The sequence below is a fragment of the Leptodactylus fuscus genome, chromosome 3, assembly GCF_031893055.1.
Source record: "Leptodactylus fuscus isolate aLepFus1 chromosome 3, aLepFus1.hap2, whole genome shotgun sequence".
NCBI classification, from domain to species: domain Eukaryota; kingdom Metazoa; phylum Chordata; class Amphibia; order Anura; family Leptodactylidae; genus Leptodactylus; species Leptodactylus fuscus.
The window spans coordinates 119,250,048-119,273,888 of record NC_134267.1 but is presented as its reverse complement, the minus strand read 5'-3'; the positions used below and the strand labels follow the sequence as shown (position 1 = coordinate 119,273,888).

Below are 23,841 nucleotides of genomic sequence, written 5' to 3'. Positions count from 1 at the left end.
GATACCTGTAAAGTTGAACATTAGCTAAATCCAGTACACAGTCAGTTTTGCTATGGAATAACACTATGTATACCTTAGAGGACATGAAATGCTTCCTCTGTGTAAAGGACAAAGTAACTTTATATTGCTGAATGGAAAGGCATTACAAATGTATATATAGTCTCTATTTTCAACAATTTTTGCATAAAAACACTTGTAGCTTTGAGGGCTTGTTTAAAGTCTTTCAACTTTATTCCAAATCCACATTAAAATACACATATGAAGAGGCAAACAGGGGCAAGTGTAGCAATTCTCAGGACCCCCAACTCACCCGTTTGCCTCAATATGTATGTGCTTTAATGTAATACTTGTTATGATACCATGAATGTTTAAATTACAATAGGTTTTTTTGTAATAAACAATAAAACATTTTGCAAGGGGGAAAGAATGTTTTAGGGCCCTGCGCCCCCCTTTACCAAATACTCATTAATCCCTTGGCTGAAATAGTAACCCGAGTTTGAAATGCAGGGTTGCTGGTTGTGACAGAGAGACAACTCTCCCGAACTCTTTGTATATCTCTTAAATAAGAGCATTGCTCCCTCGTCAAAGAGGTTTTCATTAAGATTATATGGGAAACACCGTGGCACTTTGTGATGTGGAGGGGGCACTGTTCTGTACTGCTTCTGTGGCTGTCATTGTAATGAAGGGAACATGGCTGGGCTCTCTTAGTTGCAACATGGAGTAATAAAACTGGAATAATTTGCAGTACTTGTTTGTAAACTCAACATTTGCTTAAAAATATTGAGTAACATTATCCTGGGTGGAACAGCATTATATTCTGAAATGTTATAGTGCTCATTTAATGCAAAGAAACAACAGGAAAACCTGAATTCAGAGTTTATCACAGTAACTTTTTGGACAGAGAATTTTGATCAAAAGCATACCTCAACGAATGCAAAAAGCACTGCATTTTCCGTCATCCTCATTTGCTGCTGGGCTTGATTAAGACGCAGAGAAAATGATTCCCATTTTTCTTTTAACAGAAATTCTGAGAAGATCAAGTAAACAGGTACAAAGGAAATACATTAAAAACTTCTATATCAAGCAGAAAAAAGTTGTGCTTATACAGTTTAATCTCTCACACACTGCACAAGCAGATATGTGCTAACTCACCACTATCTCCAGTCTGAACCTTTGTCATGGCATTTTTCAGAACATGTTGCATTAACTTAAGAAGGTCCTGCCACCTCTTCTTTTTGTAACATGTGTTAATGTGGCCCAAAAATGCTGTGTTTTGTTTTTTTGAAAAGGTTTGTGTAAAAAGATCTTCAAAGCCCTCACGCAAAGGTAGCCATATTAACTTGTGATCCACAGGTTTGTACCTAAAACCAGCCAAGAAAAAAAAAAAAAAAAAGTTGTGGTCACTACTCAAGTATGGTATTTTTTCACATTAAAATACAATCAATCCTAGTGCAAAATCCATAGTGTCACAGTCCACATTGTCAGATGGATATTTCTCTCTTTTCTTTCTAAGTCTATACTGAGGCTCACAATTTCTCCCAGTTTCATACACAAATGCATAAATCCTAGGGCCAAAACGAACAGAAATCCATTAACCTGTTAGGGCAAGGTAGCAATGGCCATTCACAGTTGCATATTCCATGACGCTACCTTACCCCAATACAACTGTAAGTCAAATGAAACGGAATAAGGCCAGTTATTGACCAATCTAGCAGTTTAAAGGGATTTTCTAGGATCTTATACATTGATGACCAATCCTTAAAAGGGTTGGTCACTTTCAGACCAATATGGAGAGACAAAGATTTGTAAAATAAGTTATACAATTTTCCAATATATTGTACTTTATCAATTCCTCACGGTTTTCTAGATCTCTGCTTGCTGTCATTCATTCTGTTACTTCTAGTGGATAAAGTCTGACCATGGTCATGTGATTTACGGTCCATGGTCATGTGATGAGCACACAGATGCACAGATGATTACCAGGCAGATGTCTGATTACTGGGCTGTGACTAACGAGCGGCACCTGTGTGCTAATCACATGACCATGGACTGTAAATCACATGACCATGGTCAGAGTTTTATCCACTAGAAGTAACAGAATGAATGACAGCAAGAAGAGATCTAGAAAACTGTGAGGAACTGATACAGAAAGTATATTGGAAAATTGTATATCTTTTTATTGTGCATTTGTTTGTCAATATTGGTCTGAAAGTGGCCAACCCCTTTAATATAAGTCCTGAAAAACTTCTTTGTGTGTTTAATTCTCAATACATTTTCATCTTTTTCGTAACTTCAGATTCCAAATTTTCCTACAAAGGAGAGAATAGATTCTAGCTGCCTACCTTTAGGTGAAGCATAGAAACTTAGAAGCATTTTAGGTCACAATTTCAGTGCAAAAACTCTTATGCATTAAGTTGGATTAAGTTTTCCACTAAAAGACACCATGATACATAAAGTAATATTGAGGGAATCATATTAGAAAAACTACTCAAAGGATGGTAATTATACAATTAATCTATAATCGCTTAGAATGTCTGCATTATGCATAAAACTTGCGTTAGTTCACATTAGCGCCATGTGTCTGCTCTTCTTGTCCATCAGAGGGACATTATTGACAATAACGGGGTCCATCGGGTGCCTGTTCTTTTTAAATGAAATAGTCAGGCTTGGAGAACTTTTTTGCTGACAATTTTAGATAGGTCTGTGACAGGTGGACACCCGCAGATGTAAACCCAGACTTAATAAATTATTAAAACCATAAATTAGCAGTGATCACAGCTGTACACCAAAGCATGGAACTAAAACTAAGACAGTAAATCAAACTGTCCAATAACAAAAGACAGTAAATCAAACTGTCATGCCAAAAAGTATTCCACTACTATATTCAATGGAAATTCAGTTAATTCAGCAAAAATCATTGCCTCAAATGTACTTCTGATAAATTTCGCCGGTAACATCAGTGTGATCAGCAGTTGTTGTGCTCCATTTTTTCACATTTTATACTGAACCACTACATTCATCTCTTTGATGATTATGGCAAAAAGTATTTCAAAACAATTTGGAGAACTTTTTGATATGAAGACACTAGAATTCAGAGCAGCATTATAAAAGGTATTTACTGATGTGTTTTGCTGTATAAACAGACTAATGCATCATCCAATGATGGTTTTGCACAATGAGCAAGACATGTCTATGTGGAATCAGTTAGTTATAGTAACCATTTTTGCAGTCTCATTTAAGGAGCCATTACATATTCATATCATACAGTGCAATGCACTTACCCGCCTAAAAGATCGGCTGTATCACTCTGTTGGTTCATATTGACGATGCGAAGGCGCTGACCTGACAAGATTTAAAAAAAAAAAAAAAAAATGTATTAAATTAAATTTAGAACCACAAAAGACAATATGACGGCAGACAGGCTCAAGGAGGGAAGCACCCTGAAGGATGACATAGATTCTGTCATAACAGCCTAAAGAAACGGATACTTCCACAGATTAAGAATGGTAGCTGAGCAACAAGAACTAATCCACCGATGTAGAGAGGCCCAAGGCAAAGGCGTAGGATGGAACAGATAACATAACCCAGGTAGGAAAAGAGTAGGGAGAAAAGACAGATTTGGTGGGGCAAAGCAACGGACCTCATCCAAAACACAGAAGAGAAAGAGGCCTGCAGGCTGGAGCTATGGGAGCTGAAGGCCGACAGACTGGACACAGCAAGAAGGAGGAAAGGATAGGAAGTGGAAAAAATAAATAAATAAATAAATAAATAAGAGTCCGAGATGGACACTACAAGGGAGCCATCAACAGCGCCCACTATGAGAGCTCAAAGGATGCATGCATGGTCGAAGAAAGCACATACGTGCCATGTAGCTTGAGAGGACTATTAGTTACTGAAAAGAAGGCAGATCTATGTGTACACACAGATTGCATGTGTATATGTAAACACCTAAACATATGTACATATAGATATCGACAGAAAAGAGAAAGGTATAGGCAAAAAGCCAAGAGAGTTTATGGTTCAGTGTCCATGACAGGAAATGGAACACCTAGGAGTTGGGACCAGATATGCAAGTCAAAGAGGGGGGTACCATAAATGACCCATGCCCTTTGAAGGCAGAGAGAGTGTGGGTCTCACCTGGGTCCCAACTGGAGATCACAAAAGTCATGTGGCAGAAATGCTGTGGCTCTAGATACAGAACCAAGGTTTATGCGTCTCTATAAGAGTGCTTTGAGGAACATAAGGAAAATAGAAGGAGGCATCCAGAAGATGTGTGGGTTAGGAATTTTCTCCCATGGGGAACGTGGTCTCTTCCATCCTTGGCGAAGGGAGTGTAAACCTTTTCGCCTTCATATAACACAAAAGAAGGAATGCCTTCAGGATAAGGAAGTCTAGGGGTGGCCTGCAGCTTAGGCCCAGGATGACTGCTTCAGGCAGGGCATGAAAACAAGGGACAGATGGATAGAAATGCGTATGTGGCCCTGTGTAGAACTAAAAATTCAATCAAAGTCACAGAATGAGCTCAGATGGTCAGTTCCCTAGTAGAGAGGAGGGTGAAGTACCGTATTTTTCGGACTATAAGACGCACTTTTTTTCCCCAAACTTTTTTGGGAAAAGAAGGGTGCGTCTTATAGTCTGAAGGTGGCGCCTGGCATCCGCTGTAATAGAGAGGCGGAAGCCGGCAAGTGATAGACGCCATTACAGGTGCCGGGGCCTGCGACATCACTGCGCTCCTCTGCCTTGCATGAAGCCAGCAGCGGCAGGGGCTCCTCCGTCCCCCCGCCGCTGGCTTCATGAAGGGCAGAGGATCGTAGCGATGTCTCAGGCCCCAGCGTCTATCCCTCCCCGGCATCCGCCTCTCTAGTACAGCGGATGCCGGGTCAGTATCCGTGGCCCCTTCTCCCCCGGGGCCGGTCCCCACCGGCCCCGTACCTCTGAAGTTGCAGGCCGGCTCCTGCGCGGCGATATCGCAGGAGCCGACCTGTCCGGGTGACAGCCGGGAGCCTAATGAGGCTCCCCGGCCTGTCACTGCTATATATTAGTATTGCGGCTGGTCTCTATGACCAGCCGCCGTAATACTAATAGACAGAATGTCCCATAGACGGCAATACAGTTGTATTGCCGTCTATGGGACTTGCGATCAAGTGACCGCAGGTTCAAGCCCCGGGGTGGGGGAATAAAATAGTAAAAAAAAAAAAATAAATAAAAAAAAAGCTTTAAAAATATGAAATAAATAAAAGTTCTAAATCACCTCCTGTTTTTTTTTTTTCAATACAAGGTGATCTAAGCAATAGATATCGCCCAAAATGGTATAACTAAAAATTACAGCTGGCCCCGCAAAAAAAAACGCCCTATACATCCCCGTACAGCTGCAGGGTCACCTGTCAATGTGGCCTTGCAGCTGTTGCAAAACTACAACTCCCATATATTAAATATTTTACCAGTTTTTGCTTCAAAATTTTTTTTTCCCTATTTTCCTCCTCTAAAACCTAGGTGCGTCTTATAGTCCGAAAAATACGGTACTTTTGAAGAGCACAAGGGACTAGGAAAAGAATCACAACAAGAAGAGGCAGTACTGCCACAACTGCCGATCAACAGTACACAGTTCCACAGAGGCGGCACTCAACAAAGGAGGTGCCTGCTGTGAAGGAAGAGAGCCATCCATGGATGGGGAGGAAGACTCAGTCAACACAGAGGTATCCCATAAAGCCTGCACAAGTCCTAAATGGAACAGGTCACATTAGTAGTTTGCTCAGATACTGGATTGAAGGGCTTACACAGAGGAAATCCCGTACAGCCTGCATGGGGCCAAGTATGGCAAGGGCCCGGTTGTTAGGTCACTCAAATTCAAGGTCAAGGTCAGGCCATTAAACAATGGGAGTCCCATACAACTGCATAATGTCCTACACGGTGCAGGTCAGGTAGATAGTTCGCTCTGACTCATGGTATGAATCACAGTTATCACCCAGAGAAGCAGACTGGGCCAGATGTCATCCAGTTATGAAGAAGCCAAAAGGGACTCCCTGGAGAACTCTATCTAGACCCTCCAGGGAACCTTGCTACAGAGGAGCAGAAATGTGAAAATTATAACTCCACCCTGAAGGAAAGGACCTAAACGAGGTGCATGGCTGATCTAACAACTGTCCATGCGTAAGAGTCACACGTGGTATTCGTACAGCCACTGGTCCTGCTCTAACACTTGTTGAACTGCAGCACAGCGGCCAAGCAGCTTAGAGGGGCTACAGTAGTGCAGGGAGCTGTGGACTTTGGAAGATAAGGAGCATGGAAGCTGAAAGAAAAGGGAAAATAAAACTAAACCAATTAAAAGCTGAAGACCTGCTAGCAGGTCATGTCTGACGCATACAAGCACTAAGCTAAAACTGATTAGCCCACTGTCTGTGGAAAGGTTGAAGCCCACTTAGGCAGAACCAACACACATGGCCAGTGCATACCTCAATGATATTAATAATTAATATGATTTGCAGCATGACCACTTTAGAATAATTAAAAAGGACTTTTTGAAACCTCTGTCCAGATCTTTACAGAGGTGCTGCTCCACTGATTTTGGGCACAGTTAGAATGTTTTCTCTAGCCTCCACTGTTCCAGAGCAATCAATGCTGTTAATTTTGGTGTGTGATATGCTATTTAGGCTCTGTGTGACTGAGCTCTGTCCGTTTTTATTCATATGCTAATTAGACTGGTGCACGATGCATTGTGCCCCCTCTTTGCTATTGTTTCCTATGGGTGTATACAGCACAAGCTGCTGCGGATGATGACTCAGCTTCCTGTTTGCACACACACATAGGAGATAATAGCAGGGATGAGTGCTGCTGGGAACTTCCTGTGCTGGCTGGAAGCTCATTAGCATATGAATAAAACCAGACTTATTCAGAAAACACTGAGGCAATGTACATACTAAAGGTAGGTGTGGGATAGCCTTTCTAAAGGCCATGCAAGGATGTGATTAGTTAACCCTTTCACTGCCAGGCACATAGCTATACGTGCTCCCAAGGTGGCAGTTCAGTAGCCAAGGACGGAGTTACTACGTTCTCCCTACTAATGCCGATATCTCTGGACTGCATCAACATATCTTGATGCTTTAAAATGCATTTTAAAGAAGAGAATCTCATCTTTAAAATGATACCAGGGACTTGATGATTATACTTACAGTCTTGGAGCGATTCACTGTTGAAAACACTATTTGTCATTGAGATCCAACTGCAGATCTCAATTCCCGACAACGTTTCAACAGTGAATCGCTCCAAAACCGTAAGTATAATCATCAAGTTCCTGGTATCATTTTAAAGACGGGATTCTCCTCTTTAAAATGCAATTGAAAGCATCAAGATATGTTGATGCAGTCCAAAGATATAGAGCTCCAAAGTGTCCCCCCCCTCCTGTCTAAGCAAGCAATTTGCAAACTTTAATAGGAAAGGGAGAGGGACACGAGCAGTTCAGAAGAGAGAGAGAGACAGAGAAACAATCAGACTCTGTACATACCCTGTATGTGACAGCAGGAGGGGGGTGGCAGGGACTCTATTGTCCCTATTAACCCTTCTCCTGCCAATCAGAGAACATACTATTCCTTTTTCTCTGATTGTCACATACAGTTATAATGTAATTCCCCCCCTGAGCTTTACTAGTGGGGTATTCTTATGTTATACCCCTTCAACATAACCAGGAAGTTTATTGGCGCTGTGACCCAGGCATTTACCATTGTCCAGGTCGCAGCGCCAAACAAAAAAAAAAGTCACACCAAACACTTACACAACATATACATAAAGTCGCAAATAAAGTTTACATTTCACCCAATCCCTGTCCTGTCTATACCTGAGCTTTCTACAGTAAAATACGTCTCTAGTGATATCCGTTACACGCTAAAATAATAGTAATAACAATTATCACTAGAGAACAACGTATAGGTTGCTAAAATTTTTATAGGGGGATGGAAAATAACATTTTTATGTAAAGTCCTATTTAATTTGCATGCGCAAAATGGGATGGCGCATTTCTGCGATTTTGTCGATTCTTTAACACTCGCCCCTGTAAATATATACGTGTGGTATTTATGAACTCCTCACATATTGCAGTTTTATGTACAGTACATTATGTTTGCAGAAAGGGATTTCTTGAGCCGCACTTTAGTGGCAAATTTGAATTTTTGCGCAATTTTTGCTAGCAATCTCTGTTTGCCGCAAAGTTGAATGAAGGTGGTTGTATATATGAACTATTAAATTGTGTTTTTATATACGGTATGCTGTGTACTCTGAAAAAAAGTTAGATTTTGGTATCATAGTCACCGTTTGGTAGGTGCAGTATAGCTTTATAACATATTAGTGAACAACAGCAAAATCCTGCTTGTCTTCTGTATTCGTGTTTTAGGGAGTCTGAGCTTTTGTTGTAGTTGATGTTTGCGGTACATATAGTATATTTACACATTGTATACACCATAAGCTATTATTTTAAAAGTATTTTGTATATGAATCTGAGATTGAACATGAGTTTTAGGTGCAAATATGTGTTTTGGCGTATTTTTTCAAAAAATTATTTGTGTTGGTCGCAAAGTTGCATGAAGGTGGATGTGGCTATCGATGACCCATTAAGATATTTGTAATCTTCAGGTTGTCTACTTTCAAAAAATATATAGGGTTTAGGGGTTCACTTACTTTTCATGGTGTGTAATCCCTACATTTTATAGGATGATACTTTTTTAACATTTCCAGCTTCAAAGCAGATTTTTGTTCCTTCCAGTTCTAGCGATTTTCTGAAGACACGTGCATGCAGGTTCAGGCCATAGTGATATCTATGAACTCTGCACATGTTGAACTCTTATTTTGGTGCATTTAATTTTTTGTTTGGTTTCCGCTTTTAACAACTAATATACATTTATTTGCATTTTTTCATAAAACATTCACTTTAAATCAAAATTGCATGAAGGTGCCTGTTCGTATACAGTACCAAGTGGCATTCTGACAATGCTGCAGGTGTGTACTTTAAGAAAATATACAGGTATGGGGGGGGGGTTGGATGCTTTTTTATTGTTGCAATTTAGGTTTGATTTGTTCATCTCAAAAATGTGAAAATTGCTCTGGCTACTGGAGGTGCAAAATTTCCAGAGACCCTTGGCAGCGAAAAGGTTAAAAATGACTTTTCCCAATGATAGAGCCCCTTTAAATTCTTGCGATTTGTCTGAATACAGCACAATGAGACACTTTTGATTCTATGAGTAAAAATAACAGACGCTCCCAAGAAGACTGTGTAGATTTCAAGTGAATTACTATTTTATGTAAGTTACATTTACTGTTAATTTTAATAAAAAGTAAAGATTTGATTTTCATGACAGGTTTAAGGGAAAAATTCAATATCTATTACCCTAGATACAAAAAAAGACAGACTTGTAAGTTTTCACACCTTATGTCTACACAAAAATGAAACAAAATTACCTGCAACATGAGCAAGATATTGAACAGTGGATGTTTTGCCTGTGCCAGTTTCACCAACAAGCAATACTGGCTCTGCTTTATTAACACACACCGCAATCTGTTCAATTAATATTGAAGAGGGTCGCGTAGCAGCAAATGTTATCTTGTCCCTAGAAAGAAAAAACAGTGAAATCAATCATTTTAGTAACATTAAACAGCATGTGCACAATATAAATGGAAAATAGATAAGCAACAAAGCTGAGACTAGAAAGCACTGTTTAGACTTACAATGAATATTTAACAATAGACCCATATGATCAAAAGAAAGAAGACACCTGACTATAATACATATATGACAGTATATCATATATAGGGGGCCTCAGCCTAACTTGTGTTTACCCCCACTTAACAACACTCAGTCCATGGTCATGTGACAGACACATAGGTGCACAGTTAGTTACCAGGCAGTTGTCAGATTATGATATGTGACTGTAACGAGCTGTGCACCTGTAAGGTCTTGAACCTCTCTGTTGCCTGAGGAACTCGAGAAAGGATCTCCCCTAAAACCGAAAAAAAAAAAAAAAGATACTCAGCCCTCTTTTGTTGTGTGATGAGGGCCCTCTAATTAGGAGATATTTCACTCCATGGCAGAGAAAAAAATCCCCTTATTTGGCTCCCACATAAAATAGAACATCTCTTTTTTTGGCCCACAACACGATACATAGCCTCCTTCTTCTGGCCCTCCACAAAGTATATGACCCCCTCCCCTCCACACACAAGGTATATGACCCCCACACAGTATCTGGCCCCTTTTATGACCCACACACAGTACTCAAACCCCTATTTTTGGCCCACACACCCCACCACCACTAAACTGGACAGGCAAGTAAGGGCTCGTTCACATCTGCGCCCAGCACTCTGTACTTCAGGTTTCCGTTTCCTGCATAAAACAGAACAGGAGACGGAAACCTGCAGGAGTCTCTCACCCATTCATTTGAATGGGTGAGAAAGATGTCTGGCTGTGAGCGGTGGTGAGCGTTTTATGTTCTCCGCCGTGAAACCGGGTTTTATAATCCGGCACAGAGACGGACATGCAGTACTCTGTGTCCGGATTAAAAAAACCGGTTTCGCGGCGGAGAGCATAAAACGCTCACCACCGCTCACGGCCGGACCCAGTCTGTGGTTTCCGTCTTCTGGCATGCAGAAGACGGAAACCACAGAACGGACAGCTGAACGCAGGTGTGAACCTAGCGTCATAAGTATAGTCTGCTGCTTATTGCAATAGCACAATAAGTAGCGGCTGACTTTAAATAAATAAACAGCCGCCTCAATGGACCATATCTCACATGGCCATGGTCTGATTTTTATCCACAGGAGGTAACCAGAATGCATTACCTCAAGCAGAGATCTAGAGTTGATACAGAAAGTATCTTGGAAAACTGCATAGCTTATTATACAAACAATAACAATATTTGTCTGAAATACTGGTCTGAAAGAGGATAACCTCTTGCAGATTCCTAGAAAATTATGCAATTATAATTAAAATGTAACTTTAAATTCTAGAATTTTTACACATTGACCATTTCTTCATTTTTTATTACTACACACAACATTGAGACAAATCACATTACAACATACCTGTGAACACGAATGCTCATAGTTTGCTTTCTCAGCATCTCAACTCTACCAACAGAAACATCCAGTTCTCGCACTACAATCTCTGGTTTATAAAGTTGACAATAAAATTCAGCCTGTAGCATAACAAGTTAAAATAAGAGTTAGGTACACCATTTCCCACTACATTGATAATATTGTATTCAGAACTTCAAACGAATTTGAATGTTAACAAGACAAAACTTTTATCTATCACAGTACAAAAAATAAATAAAAATGAACCACCATCTAGAGTAGATTCACATGGTTGAATATGAGGCAGTCTTCCACCACAAAACTCCAAAAAAAAGCAGCTGACTCTGCCTCCCATTATTTTCAATAGGATACAGATAATTCTTTTTCCAGTGCACCGGGTTCGGATTATGCCGCAGTTTTTGCAATTGAATGACCATAGCATTACTCTTAATGTGTATGAGGCTAATGCAAACCCACATCAGAAAGCTGAGGTTCAGCTTTCCGCCAAAGAAATCACTGGGCTAATTTTTGGAAAAGATTTCGAGGCAGAAGACTGTCTTGTATTACTCTCCAAATTCCACAGTGTGAACATATCCTTAGCACTTATCCTAGAATCCTTAATGTAGCTAGAAGATGCACACTTGGATTCTGGTGAGACTGGTACCAACGTTTGTAATATATGACTTTTTGATCACTTTATAATTTTTTGAGGAACGCAAAACTACCAAAATACATTCATTTCAGCATAGCGAGAGATAGATAGATAGATAGATAAATCTACCCTCAGCCTATAAGAGGTTTTTCACTGTAGCTCACCTTTTGCTTAGAAATGTTCAGCTTGCTGCCAATTACTTCTGCCATCTTAAGTCTGATCACAGGTGATGACAACATTGCTGTGAAGCAGTCAAGTGCCTAGAATGTTCATATCAAAAATATAATGATAAATCAGGTAGATATTCTGCAAAGTTCACACAATTATATGGCTTTCTGGTACAAGGATTTATCTTACAAGGCATAAAAGGGGTTGATTGACAAAGGCAACAATGAGTTAATTAGCGCTAGAACACAGTCTATGTCACAAGTGTGTCACATAGCCATTGGCCACAACCCCGGCCTTTACTGAATGGTTAAGAAATATGAGCCATTAGTCAGGCATGGATAACCTCTCGCCACCTTAGGAACCGTCAGTCCTGGACCAAGCCGGATATAACATAAAAGTGACAAATCAGTAATAAATTGCATACATCAAGATGGAGGGTCTCTGGCTGCTGGATCTTCTTATGTACACACAGATCAGCTTTATCTAGTGTACTTCGGGGGGTATTTGACTATATTCAGAACCTATTTCCTATATGAAATTTAGAGAGCGTTCACACTACCATTGGTGACCATTAGAGATGAGCGAGTAGTACTCGATCGAGTAAGTATTCGATTGAATACTACGGTATTCGAAATACTTGTACCCGATCGAGTACCACTCGTTATTCGAATGTAAAAGTTCGATGCAGAACCAGAATTGATTGGCCGAATGCCATACAGTCAGCCAATCAACGCTGGTTCTTCTCCTACCTTTAGAAGTCTTCTCCGTGCAGTTTCCCCGCGGCATCTTCCGGCTCTGAATTCACTCTGCCAGGCATCCGGCCTGGGCAGAGCCGACTGCGCATGCCCGCTTGTAGTGCGGGCATGAGCAGTCGGCTCTGCCCAGGCCCGATGTCTGCCAGAGTGAATTCAGAGCCGGAAGATGCCGCGGGGACGCTGCACGGAGAAGACTTCTCGGAGGATCCAGCCCGACCCTCACTCGTGGACTTGGTAAGTATAATTTTATCGAATGTTGCCTACCTCTGAAATGAGCATTTTCCCCCCATAGACTATAATAGGGTTCGATATTCGATTAGAGTAGTCGAATATCGAGGGGCTACTCGAAACGAATATCGAACCTCGAACATTTTACTGTTCGCTCATCTGTAGTGACCATCAGTAGTGTCCGTAGCTATTATCCATTACAAGATTTTAGCAACGGACACTAGCTGAACCGTCAGTAATCTGTTAAAATTTTCATTCATTTCAATGGGATTTTATCTCGTGTTTGTTAGTGTCCATTTACACCCTATCAGAAGTCCCGCGGTATAGCGGGTTTTGGCACCGAGAGTGATGCAGTGAGCCGCGTCACTCTCGTGTCAAAACCCGCCTACCACGACTGTGAGTATTCCGCTCACGGAAAAAGAAGCCTGGCGGTCTCCATAGACCACCATTGTAAAGGTGCGGATTATGACGTGGATTACACGTCATAATCCGCCCTCTGTGGCCGTGTGAACGGGCCCTTAGGCATCTGTGTTTTTTGTTTTGTTTTTTCTTTTTTTTTTGGGGGGGGGGAGGGGATAACGGACACCTTCATAACGGAATCCAATGGTAGTGCGAACCATGCCTTAGTTAAGTGTGTTTTATGCAATGCAGTGCAATTTGTAGTAACGCCTTATTAAATATATTTTGTAGTAGAAAGTAAGAATACTGTTTTATAACTTAATAGCGAATGAAGAGAACCTAATTACATGTATTCCTGACTTTCACATACACACTTAAAGATGACAAATGATTACAGGAGTTTCCAAAAACATTTTACCTCTTGGAATATATTTAAAGCTGTGCTTGCTGAGGAACTATCAAAATTGTATGCAATTCTGTTGCTCCACTTCAGTAGATCGCTAGGGGCAGGAAATAAAAAATAAATAAAAGATAAATAAATAAATTGACATTTACTTCTGTCTCAAACAGTAGAAAGACTAAAACAGCAACAACGCGAGCAGGTCTGCAACCAATGAGGGTATTAAGACTCAGTAACAGTTTGAAAGTGTCAGCTGCAGCAACCTATTAACAAAAAAATGCTATGGGAAGTTACTGCGCATTATTTAATAGGAAATGATTAGAGATGAGTGAGTAGTATTCGATCGAATACTACGGTATTCGAAATACTCGTACTCTGTCAAATACCACGCGGTAAACTCAGAAAAATTCGATTCCCCTCCCACCTCCCCTAGCGCTTTTTTTTTTTTTTACACCAATAACTGTGCAGGGGAGGTGGGACAGGAACTAGGACAACGTAGGCATAAAAAAACCGTATACAGTAAAGATAAGCGAGTAGTGAAATATTCGAAATTCGAATCGAGTAGTCCTCAATATTCGACTATTCGATCGAATACCTACTCGATCGAATACTATGTGTTGGAAATCAAAAAGACAGTTCCAAAATATGGACAGTTCAGCGACTGTCCATGTTACTTCCACACATGACTGCTCAGACTGGAGACTTAAGGCAAATAGTCACCTGCATGAATTTGAGCTTATAAAATAAATGCAATTAGATACAGCATTAAAAAACAAAACAAAAAAAAACAGTTAAAGGCCAACAAATAGATTTAATAAAATAAATAAAATTTTCCAGATTTTATAAATTGAAAGGGAAAGTGAGGTATTTTCATCCAGCTGATTGCCAGTGACTCGGGTGTCAACCCACCGCTAATCTTAATCAATTGATTAAGCCTGGAAAACCCCTTTAAATCACTAATATAAAGACAGTTTTGTTTTTTTTTCTTTTGCATAGAACATAGTGGAAGGGGTCCTGCCTTAAAACGAGGGGTAACCCAAGTTTGTAGCCTACCAGACCACCAGAGAGTGTCCCACTAGTGACCGCTGCAGAGAAGGCTGCATGGAGACAGTCCTCAGGTGCTGAGTTCCACCAAGACCAACTGGAGGTTCTTGGAGTTGTTGCTGGAGCCTGCTTTGCAGGATGAGCCATTAGAAAGGCTGGGAGGCCCAAGAAGTGCGGGAGAAAAAGGGAGCCTAGTCCCGATAGAAGCCAGTGAATAGCAGGCCAGCATTGATGTACTCCCAGAAGAGGGCTGAGGTCTCCAATATACCCCTCAGAGGCTGAAAAAGAATGCCGGGAGACAGGATGGGGAGTCTGGCCAGGCAGAAGATAGGTAAAAGCCATGGCAATGGCAGAAAAGAAGATGGGTCATCCACTAAGCATGGTGGCCCTGGATTGATGGGGGAAGGGTCTGTGTGTACATACACACCACCTTTATGAAACTTTGCAGAAAACCACAATTACAAACAAAACTACACACACACACACAAAAATTAAATCTGCAACTAAAGTGCAAGCTCAAGCAACCACTTTCTGCAAACAAAATGCACTTTCCAAAAATCTGTAAGATGTGAGGAATTCATATTAACCACACATCTATATTTACATACACGGGGTTAAATAAAATGGCAAAAAATCACAGAAATGTGCCAACCAATTTTGTACATGCAAAGAGAAATCAGGGATTACATAAGAATATAAATTAATCCAACCCTACATAAAATGTAATCCTAATGAATATTTATAATCTCTATATCTAACTAAAAGTGATAACTAGAGCGGTTTTCAGGCAGGCATAAAATAGGTGCTTTATTGCTCACACAATATAGATGTGACCTCTGAAGTTCCTGCGGTTCGAGAGCCATAATTCTAGATCTGATGACCCGCTGGAAGTTAGGGTGATTCATTTGTACAATATGGGTTCAAAAAATAAATAGCACCCACTATTATTCCCATCTGAAAGATGACAGTTTTTTTTGTTTTTTAAAGTGACAGTCAATGGGTGAAAATGTCTTATCTGAATGATGGCTGACAGATTTTTATGCCCATCAAATCTTATAGCCATCATTGTAGCATGTAACAGATCTCGCTAGAGAAGCGGTCGGCATATATTTCTCTATAAAGATCAATTATAAACAGGATAAACTTAAAATGTAAACTTTGCTGATGTTTTTGTGTGTTTTTAGTGATTGGTACAACTTTTTTTTGCGCTGCGTTCTGGACGCTGGTAAATGTTTGGGTCACATTACCAATAAATGTCCTGATTATGTTCAGAGGAGTCTTACATAAGAATACCCCTGATTAGGCTGAAGGGGTATTACATTACATCTCTGTGATACTCAGCAAGCAAAAGTAAAATACTCTTTCTGCAATCAGATAGGAGAGGAAATAACATGGATATATGTCCATAATGGCTCTCTCTCTGGGAATCACATTTTTCATTGTCTATGTAGTCTGCAGATTATTTCCTCTGCCCTCTTCCCCCATTCTGTGCCAAGTTTCTGGCTGAGGCTGGAGGGCACTTTAGTACCTAATTTCTCAGGCTCCACAGGGGCTGTCAAGAAGATCTTAGATTCATTTAAAAGATGAGAATATCATCTGATACGAAGATCATCATAATAGCACTACAAAAATGATGGGATTACCTGTTAAAACACTGTTGAGAATTCAGATCTGCATCTTTAAAATTAATATAAGATCTTCTTGATAGCCCTTGTAGATCCTTATAAGTCAGAATTAGTAGCAAGTGCTACCATGGCAGGATATATAACATTTGTCCTTGAAAAGAAAGGGGTTAACATTGGAGTATATCAAAGTATAAACAAAAAAAGAAGAGGAAACGTGAGTTTTCGCATCCTAGGTCTTTAGCCTAAAGGAGCAGAATATGTAGTGATCTGTTAATAAACAGCCATAAAAATTAAGATTCACACATTATATCTAGGGTTGAGCGATCGTGTTCGGAAAAGATCGAATTCCGATCGGCGATCGAGAAAATTTCACGATCGCCATCGGAATTCCGAACACGATCTTTTTATGTGGGATCGAGATCGGTGATTTTTCCCACAATGCATTGCTTAGCCTTCACACTGAGTATACGATGTATATTCAGTGTGAAGGCTCTGCTGCAGTTCCATAGGAATTAATGGAAGCAGCCGACACACAGCCTTAACCCCCTGCGCGCCGGCTGCCTCCATTCATTCAAATGGAAGGCTAAACTAAATCTTTAGCAGCTACATACCTCTAGAGATGGCTGCTCCAGTGCCCTCCTTCTTCTTGCCTCGCTGCCCCGCCTCCCAGGTTAGTGTTTAAAGCGCTAGGTAGGCGGGGCTTGTGGCTTAGTGTGGGCGGGTACAGGGCGGGGAGACGTGACGTCTCCCCTCCCAGTACCTGCCCACACTCTCCTAACCCGCTCACACTCTCCTAACCTGGCAGGGAGAGGGCAGCGAAGGAAGAAAAGCAGCGTGGAGCAGCAGCGAGGCGAAGAATGAAGGCATGGGGCACAGGACCAGCCATCTCTGGAGGTAAGTGGACACCAGGGGGTAGGATTGCTTTTAAAATCCGATCTCCGATTAAAAAAAAAAATCCCATTGACTTGCATTGGGATCAGAATTGGGATTGAGATCGGGTTCGAATGAAAAATGATCGGAAATCGGATTTTAAAATCGATCCTGAAAAGTCAAGATCGGCTCAACCCTAATTTTATCGCTTGATTTGAAAAACTGACACATAGTGCAGAATACATCAATTTGAAAGAAAAAAAAAACAAAAAAAAAACCCTGCAAATAAAAATATTGCATTGACATATGGTGTATTCATAAAAATAAGTTATCTACCGTAAAGATAAGCCTCGGCCTTCAAGACTTTGTATTTTGTCTGAAGTTTTCATGGCTTCGGAACCAGGCATATTCAACTGTCTATCAGTGCTGTCAACGGATGGAGAACAGTGTTTATGTCCTGTAAGCTGGATGTAGATGTCAAGCAATCTGTCTATCACAAGTTCCAGATTGGGGTGAAGTTGATGAAGAACCTGTAAAGTAAAGTTTTCAACGATATTAAAAAAGAAAATATTTGTAATGGAAGACATTTAAGGCAATGAGAAAAGTAAAGCTAAAAGTCCAAAGGGATTGTCTGGTATTAGGTAAAAATGAGATATAGGCAGAGAATGTCTTCAGATTAAAACAACAAAGAGAGGACTCAGTAGGTTTCTGACATTGATTGCTGATAAATCTGAAGAGGTGAAGTCACATCTTGTGTCCAGTCATGCACATGAGACTGCCACAGCAAATGACTATGACTGGAGCAATAGTGTTGTGCCATACATGCAGATCAGTACAGTAACACATATCAAATTGTACTGAACTAGGTGTCACATTAAAGACCCCAAATACTTATAAAAAAAAAAAAAAAAAAATCTACTGCTCTCACAGAGATACCGTATATACTAGAGTATAAGCTGACCCGAATCTAAGCCGACCCCCCTAATTTTACTACAAATAACTGGGAAAGCTTATTGACTCGAGTATAAGCCTGGGGGGGGGGGGGGAGCAGCAGCTACTGGAAAATTTCAATAATTAAAATGGTCGGAGTTTTTGGGTGCAGTAGGTGCTGGGAAAGGGGAGGGGGTGTTTTGGTTGTCTATCTGCCCCTTCCCTGAGCTTGAGGACTGTTTTCTTTCTTCCCCCACTTGGAAATCAGCCTGGCTGAATATAGAGTATCTGCAGTGCTCCTATTAACCCCTTCCTGACAGAACAGGAGCACTGCAGATACCCTATATTCAGTAGACCGGGCACTTTCAGACACAGGGATACCTAAGGTGTATGTATTTCACAGTAATTTTCTACTTTTGTATGTATTCTAGGGAAAGGAGGGATTTAGAACTTTTATTTTTTAAAAATCTTCTTTTTTTTTTGCACTATTTTATGGGAGATTCTATACATTGATATTGTGGTTGGTCATAGACTCCCCCCCTCCCAAAAAAAAAAAAAAATGAAATAAAAAAATAAAAAATGTTTTTTGTTTTTTTTTGCTGACTTGAGTATAAGCAGAGGGGGGCTTTTTCAGCAAAAAAAACTGTGGTGAAAAATTTGGCTTATACTCGAGTATATACGGTAAGTGATGCTTTAAAATTAAGTATGTTCTTAAAGAAATGAAGCACGAGGCATGAAAAACGTAGTTGCTCACTACCGAAAAATGAGTTTATATTTGTAGATTTTTTTAATCTTACTTTATTTTTTAATACATTATTTAATTTTTATTACAGCAACGCTTATTTAAAGTCTTTTTCTACAAAAAAAAAATTTCTTCCATTATTGGCATTTCTGGATAAAATTTCCATGGACTAAAGCTGCAGCTGTTTCCTACCATGGGAGAAGATTGATTTGATGCAACGGAACATTAGATGTTTTTGTTACATACACTTTTCATTACCTTGAATAGGTAAGATGTGCCCTAACCTGTGTCTCATTTACCCATCAACTGTACAGGCTCCACTAGGGAGCACCTCCCTTTCATTTTAGTATAAGGCCGAGTTCACACTGGGTATTTTGGTCCGGATTTTGAGGCCGTATTCGCCTCAAAATCCTGAACAAAAAGACGACTCCAATTGAAATCAATGTTCCGGCTCCAGGAAAAAAAAAAGAAATAACGGACATGCTCATTCTTCAGGCCGATTCGCATAACGAATCCACCTGAAGACACTCCCTCCTCCCAACTAGGCCCATTCATTGGGCCTAATCTGGAGCACAGTGTGCAACTGGATGCCAGTGCACTGCACCAGCATCCAGTCACAGCTACCCGTATTTTGAACCAGAGGCGACCTCCGCCTCAGGTTCCAGGCCAAAAAAACCTGTGTAAACCCGACCTAAGGCTGAGTTTACACATATAGAATACAAAGGATCATCCAGCAACGAGATAAGAAAGTCCAATATAAGTCTTCTTTATTTCTTGTTATCGCAATGTAAATAAAACAGCACGCAATGCACAGGAAAAGCCTGCGTCAGACAGACGCGTTTCAGATAACAATCTTTCCTCAGTGTCAGACACTGAGGAAGGATTGTTATCTGAAACGCGTCTGTCTGACGCAGGCTTTTCCTGTGCATTGCGTGCTGTTTTATTTACATTGCGATAACAAGAAATAAAGAAGACTTATATTGGACTTTCTTATCTCGTTGCTGGATGATCCTTTGTATTCTATGTTGGTTATTTCACTCCATGCCGAGGGAGCTCCTCATCAGGGCAAGGTGTCGCAAGAATTTAAAAGCCAAATGGAGATAAAAAGAAAAATCTAAGACGGACTACTGCAGGAGGGCTGAGTATAATTCCTTTTCCCCCTTTTTTCTATCTATATTATGTATATTATGAGTTTACACATAGTTTTTTGATCAGGATTTTGAGGTCGAATTCGCCTCAAAATCCTGACTATAAAGCCGGTCCCCATTGAAATCAATGGGAGCCGGTCAGTTCTTTTTTCCGGGAGCTGTTTGTTCTGGATCCGGGAAAAAATAAGCGACATGCTCATGCGGGCACTGATCACGGGCATTAGCGCCAGGTGTCTGGTGTATAATATAGCAGACACCCAGCAGCTGTGGCGAACGGCTCCCATATTTAAAGGGGTATTCCCACCTCACATACTCAGCAGTCTTCACTCTTGTAAAATCTTCTTTCTTCCTGGTTGCTTGCATCATTTGGTGGGCGGGGTTTCACAGGCAACCTGCCGTTTAGCTCCGCCCCCAAATTCGCGTGTAGCTCCGCCCACCCACATTGGACTATGAAGTACAGGCAGCAGCAACTCCATTCTGTGTTACATACAGAGACTGCCTGTCTCTGCCATAATGAACACAACTGAATTAGTCTGATAACTGGGAGAACAGAAGAAATGAAAGCAGCTCCTCTATCTGAGTGCAGGACCTAGGTCACATGGTGCAGACACAGGATTAGCTAGATACACAGGCTGGCTCCCTGCACTTAGCCCCTCCTCCCTCCCCCCTGAGAGCAGCAGATACATCATTTGACTCAGGAGCAGCTAGGTCAGGGCTGTGGCCATAAAAAAATGAATAAAGTAAGATAGTGGCCAAACAAAGCAGTTTTGCTGAAGCAGTGTATTTAGGAAAAGTCTTACATCCACATTAACCAGCAGTATAGATAGGATCCTTGTGATGGGACAACCCCTTTAAGTATCCAACAACAGCCGTGCTATTACGGCAGATGTCAGGAAGGGGTTAATGTGGCCATTCAGTAGACACTGTAAACCATTAGAAAATATATGTACATATTTTTAATTTATACCATACCTCTTTCAGCTCACTTCGATTCATGTTGTCAAGATGTATTTTTGTCCAGTATTTGTCGAGCAACGAAGCGTGGCTATTCTGTGGTCTGTACCACAAACCAGAACTGGAAGTCAGTAACCTAAGATATAAATGATCACTTAGTACATGAATCAGAGTAATAGGCGTCCCCAGGAAAAACAAACCAAGCAAAGGGAATCGTGGTTCTGATTTCAGGGTTGAGTCATGGGTTGTAACCTTGTCTTAGGAGGAGCCAGAGTAAAGAGAGTAGTAGAGATATCTTTAAGAGGACTTCCTAGTCCATTTTCAGCGCTGGAACAGAACCCGCACTCAGGAAGAGGACTGAGAGGCACCAACTGAGCAGCAAACTAGGAGGGCAGCCATTGAAGTGTCTCCACCAGAGTGATTAAGTCCAACAAGGTATCCCATAGCCTAAGTAAGGGAGTCTACTAGATACACTGATATGGGATCCAGTCTACCATCCAGTGTATCCATTGGAATAGTCTACCCAGTCCAGTCACTGGATCTCTAGATACACTGATATTGTATCTCTTTTTTTTTTTTTTTTTTTTTAAATATATGTATTATAACGGTCATTTTCAGTAAAGTCATCATTGTATTTATGAGGTGGGTCTCTCCATAATCTATTTGGGTTGTATACTTGTCCCTATTTGGATATATTTTATATTTTTGAGGATATCTTCTGGTGGTGTATTAACAATGGATTACTTACCTTCTGGTAGCAAATAGCTGAAAACCTGGGGACACTTTGATGCAATCACCTCTTCCAGGAATAACCAGCTGACCATTTTCCAAAACAGAGATTAGCACAGAAATCTGTAAAAACATATTGAAAAATAATTCCAATAAGTGCAAGTGCCAATGCCATTATAAAAAGGAGGGGGGGTGCACCACACATAACACGCCTAAAACAATCATTAGTTTGAAGAGAATTCAGGAATACTGTAAAGGAACAACGCCCATACTCTGTAACATGAAGGACCTGTCACTGTGGCCATCAACTACAATTCTTTAATTTTATTTTTTTTTAATATGCAGGGCTCCACAGACTCTGCCACAAATGGAATTTTTTTTCTGTAGCCCGCAAAATTCACAAGTCTATTTTCAGGACTTCTGCTTAGACTCCGTACTATCAGAAGAGTGGTTCCAGATAGTCTGCTCCAGCTCGGAACTGCCTACTTGACTGTTCAGAGCCCACGGTCAGTTCACACAGGAGGAGTACCCATCCTGAATCTGCCTGCATTGCATTCCATCTTGTCGCAGACTTTGTCACAGAACCCATGGTGCAAGGCACTCAGCTTAGGTCCATTCATCTTAGTCTAATCAGTGAAAGCCAAAGGGCTTTGGAACGTGGAGAGAGATTTAAGGCAAAGTAATCCTTAGTGTGGTTGTAAATTTTTCAAACTGTGTTGGAATAAATGAAACGGTGCAAAAAGGATGCAGAGATTGAGGTGGTGAAAGTAATGAAAGGTATTCTAAGGCTAAATTCACATCTGCATCAGAGTCTCTGTAGGACTTTTCTCTTTGCAGGTTTCAGTATAAAAACAGCAGAAATCCAACAGACCCCATTATAGTCTATGGGGCATCACTGGTATCCGCTTGTAACCACTGTTGTAGCAGACAGCTTTCAGTCATTTGGTTTCCCTGGAGGACCCGATCAATGGAGAAGTGAGCGCTAGTGTGAACCTAGCTTAAGATTTGCTTCAATATAATACAAGAATTAACATATTGCATTGCCTAGGGAATTCACTTCAGGATTAATATTGCAGCACATATTCAAAGTGGCATTATAACGAATCAAAATCAAATTTATAGTTATCACTACTATGTGAAGGGCATGTCCTTACCACATCAAGTGGAGCATAATCAATATCCTCTAACAAAATCCAGTGGCCATTGGCAACAGCTTGTGTTAAAGTTCCTGGCTGCCACACAAACTCTCCTGGCATATCTGTGCAGCGATACATCCCAAGCAACATCTAATAAGGAAAAGGAGAAAAGAAAAAAGGGAAAAAAAAAAAAAAAACATTTATAGAAAACACACATATCTTCAAATAGCAGGTCTGAAAACTTGAAATTCTTCCAAGTTCCAACATCAAAGGTTACTAGATCACACATTAGAATACAAATCTATCACAGAACTATAATGCAGCTATATAAATTCTAGCCATTACCAATGTGAGGGGTGGGTGTAGTATCAATGTTCCATTTCCGGAAACAAATAGTCACTGGATAATCAGAAAATGTCCTTGGGGCAGTCACATGACCTCCCCAAGAATATGGGCAAGTATACAGGTTTGATAAATTATGTAATTTAAAAAGTAGGCCAAGGAGGGTGTTTAGATTATTGATCCAACCAGATCGAAACAGCTGTCCTCGATTGAGAGACTATAACCTGGTAATAATCCCAGCGTCATTGCTAAACAAAGGCCTCTTGGAAGGTCGGGCATGAGGCTAAAGGGAGCAGCCATTATTGGGTTATTTCACTGGAATCCTGTCTTAAGACAGGCTTGCACATTCCAGTGAGCGCCCTCTATTGGTTTGCAACAATGAGGCAGCAACTGTCTTCCTAATTACATCATGGAAGGCGGATTTGCATATTCTTCCCATAGTTCCTTGCAAAGTGGAGTGCTAAAGGCTTAACAAGTCTCCACACACCTATATGGTGGTCTCTCCCTAAGGAGTGACAATATCCCCCGAACCCTGTCTAAGCCTCTCACCTCTACCAGGTTATAGTCCTCTCTACATCGGGCTGATGAGATCCAACCAGATCGAAACAGCTGTCCTCGATTGAGAGACTATAACCTGGTAATAATCCCAGCGTCATTGCTAAACAAA

The 23,841-nt window shown here is 40.7% G+C and overlaps 1 protein-coding gene and 1 non-coding gene across 2 annotated transcripts in view; both read right to left on the bottom strand.

The window, feature by feature from the left end:
* Positions 1–23,841, bottom strand: part of MDN1 (midasin AAA ATPase 1) — a 146,965-nt gene that overhangs the window by 102,053 nt on the left and 21,071 nt on the right. Inside the window, exons 7-17 of the mRNA XM_075268181.1 lie at positions 22,851–22,982; positions 21,716–21,819; positions 20,986–21,103; positions 17,530–17,723; positions 13,673–13,754; positions 11,869–11,964; positions 11,062–11,174; positions 9,445–9,593; positions 3,282–3,342; positions 1,153–1,361; positions 924–1,027 (exon numbers count right to left, since the gene is read on the bottom strand). Of these exons, the coding sequence (XP_075124282.1) occupies positions 924–1,027; positions 1,153–1,361; positions 3,282–3,342; positions 9,445–9,593; positions 11,062–11,174; positions 11,869–11,964; positions 13,673–13,754; positions 17,530–17,723; positions 20,986–21,103; positions 21,716–21,819; positions 22,851–22,982 (1,362 nt within the window). The remainder of the gene's footprint in view (positions 1–923; positions 1,028–1,152; positions 1,362–3,281; positions 3,343–9,444; positions 9,594–11,061; positions 11,175–11,868; positions 11,965–13,672; positions 13,755–17,529; positions 17,724–20,985; positions 21,104–21,715; positions 21,820–22,850; positions 22,983–23,841) is intronic.
* LOC142198731 (U6atac minor spliceosomal RNA) lies at positions 4,220–4,360 on the bottom strand. The gene has a single exon (XR_012715389.1). It is a non-coding gene; the product is annotated as a U6atac minor spliceosomal RNA (small nuclear RNA).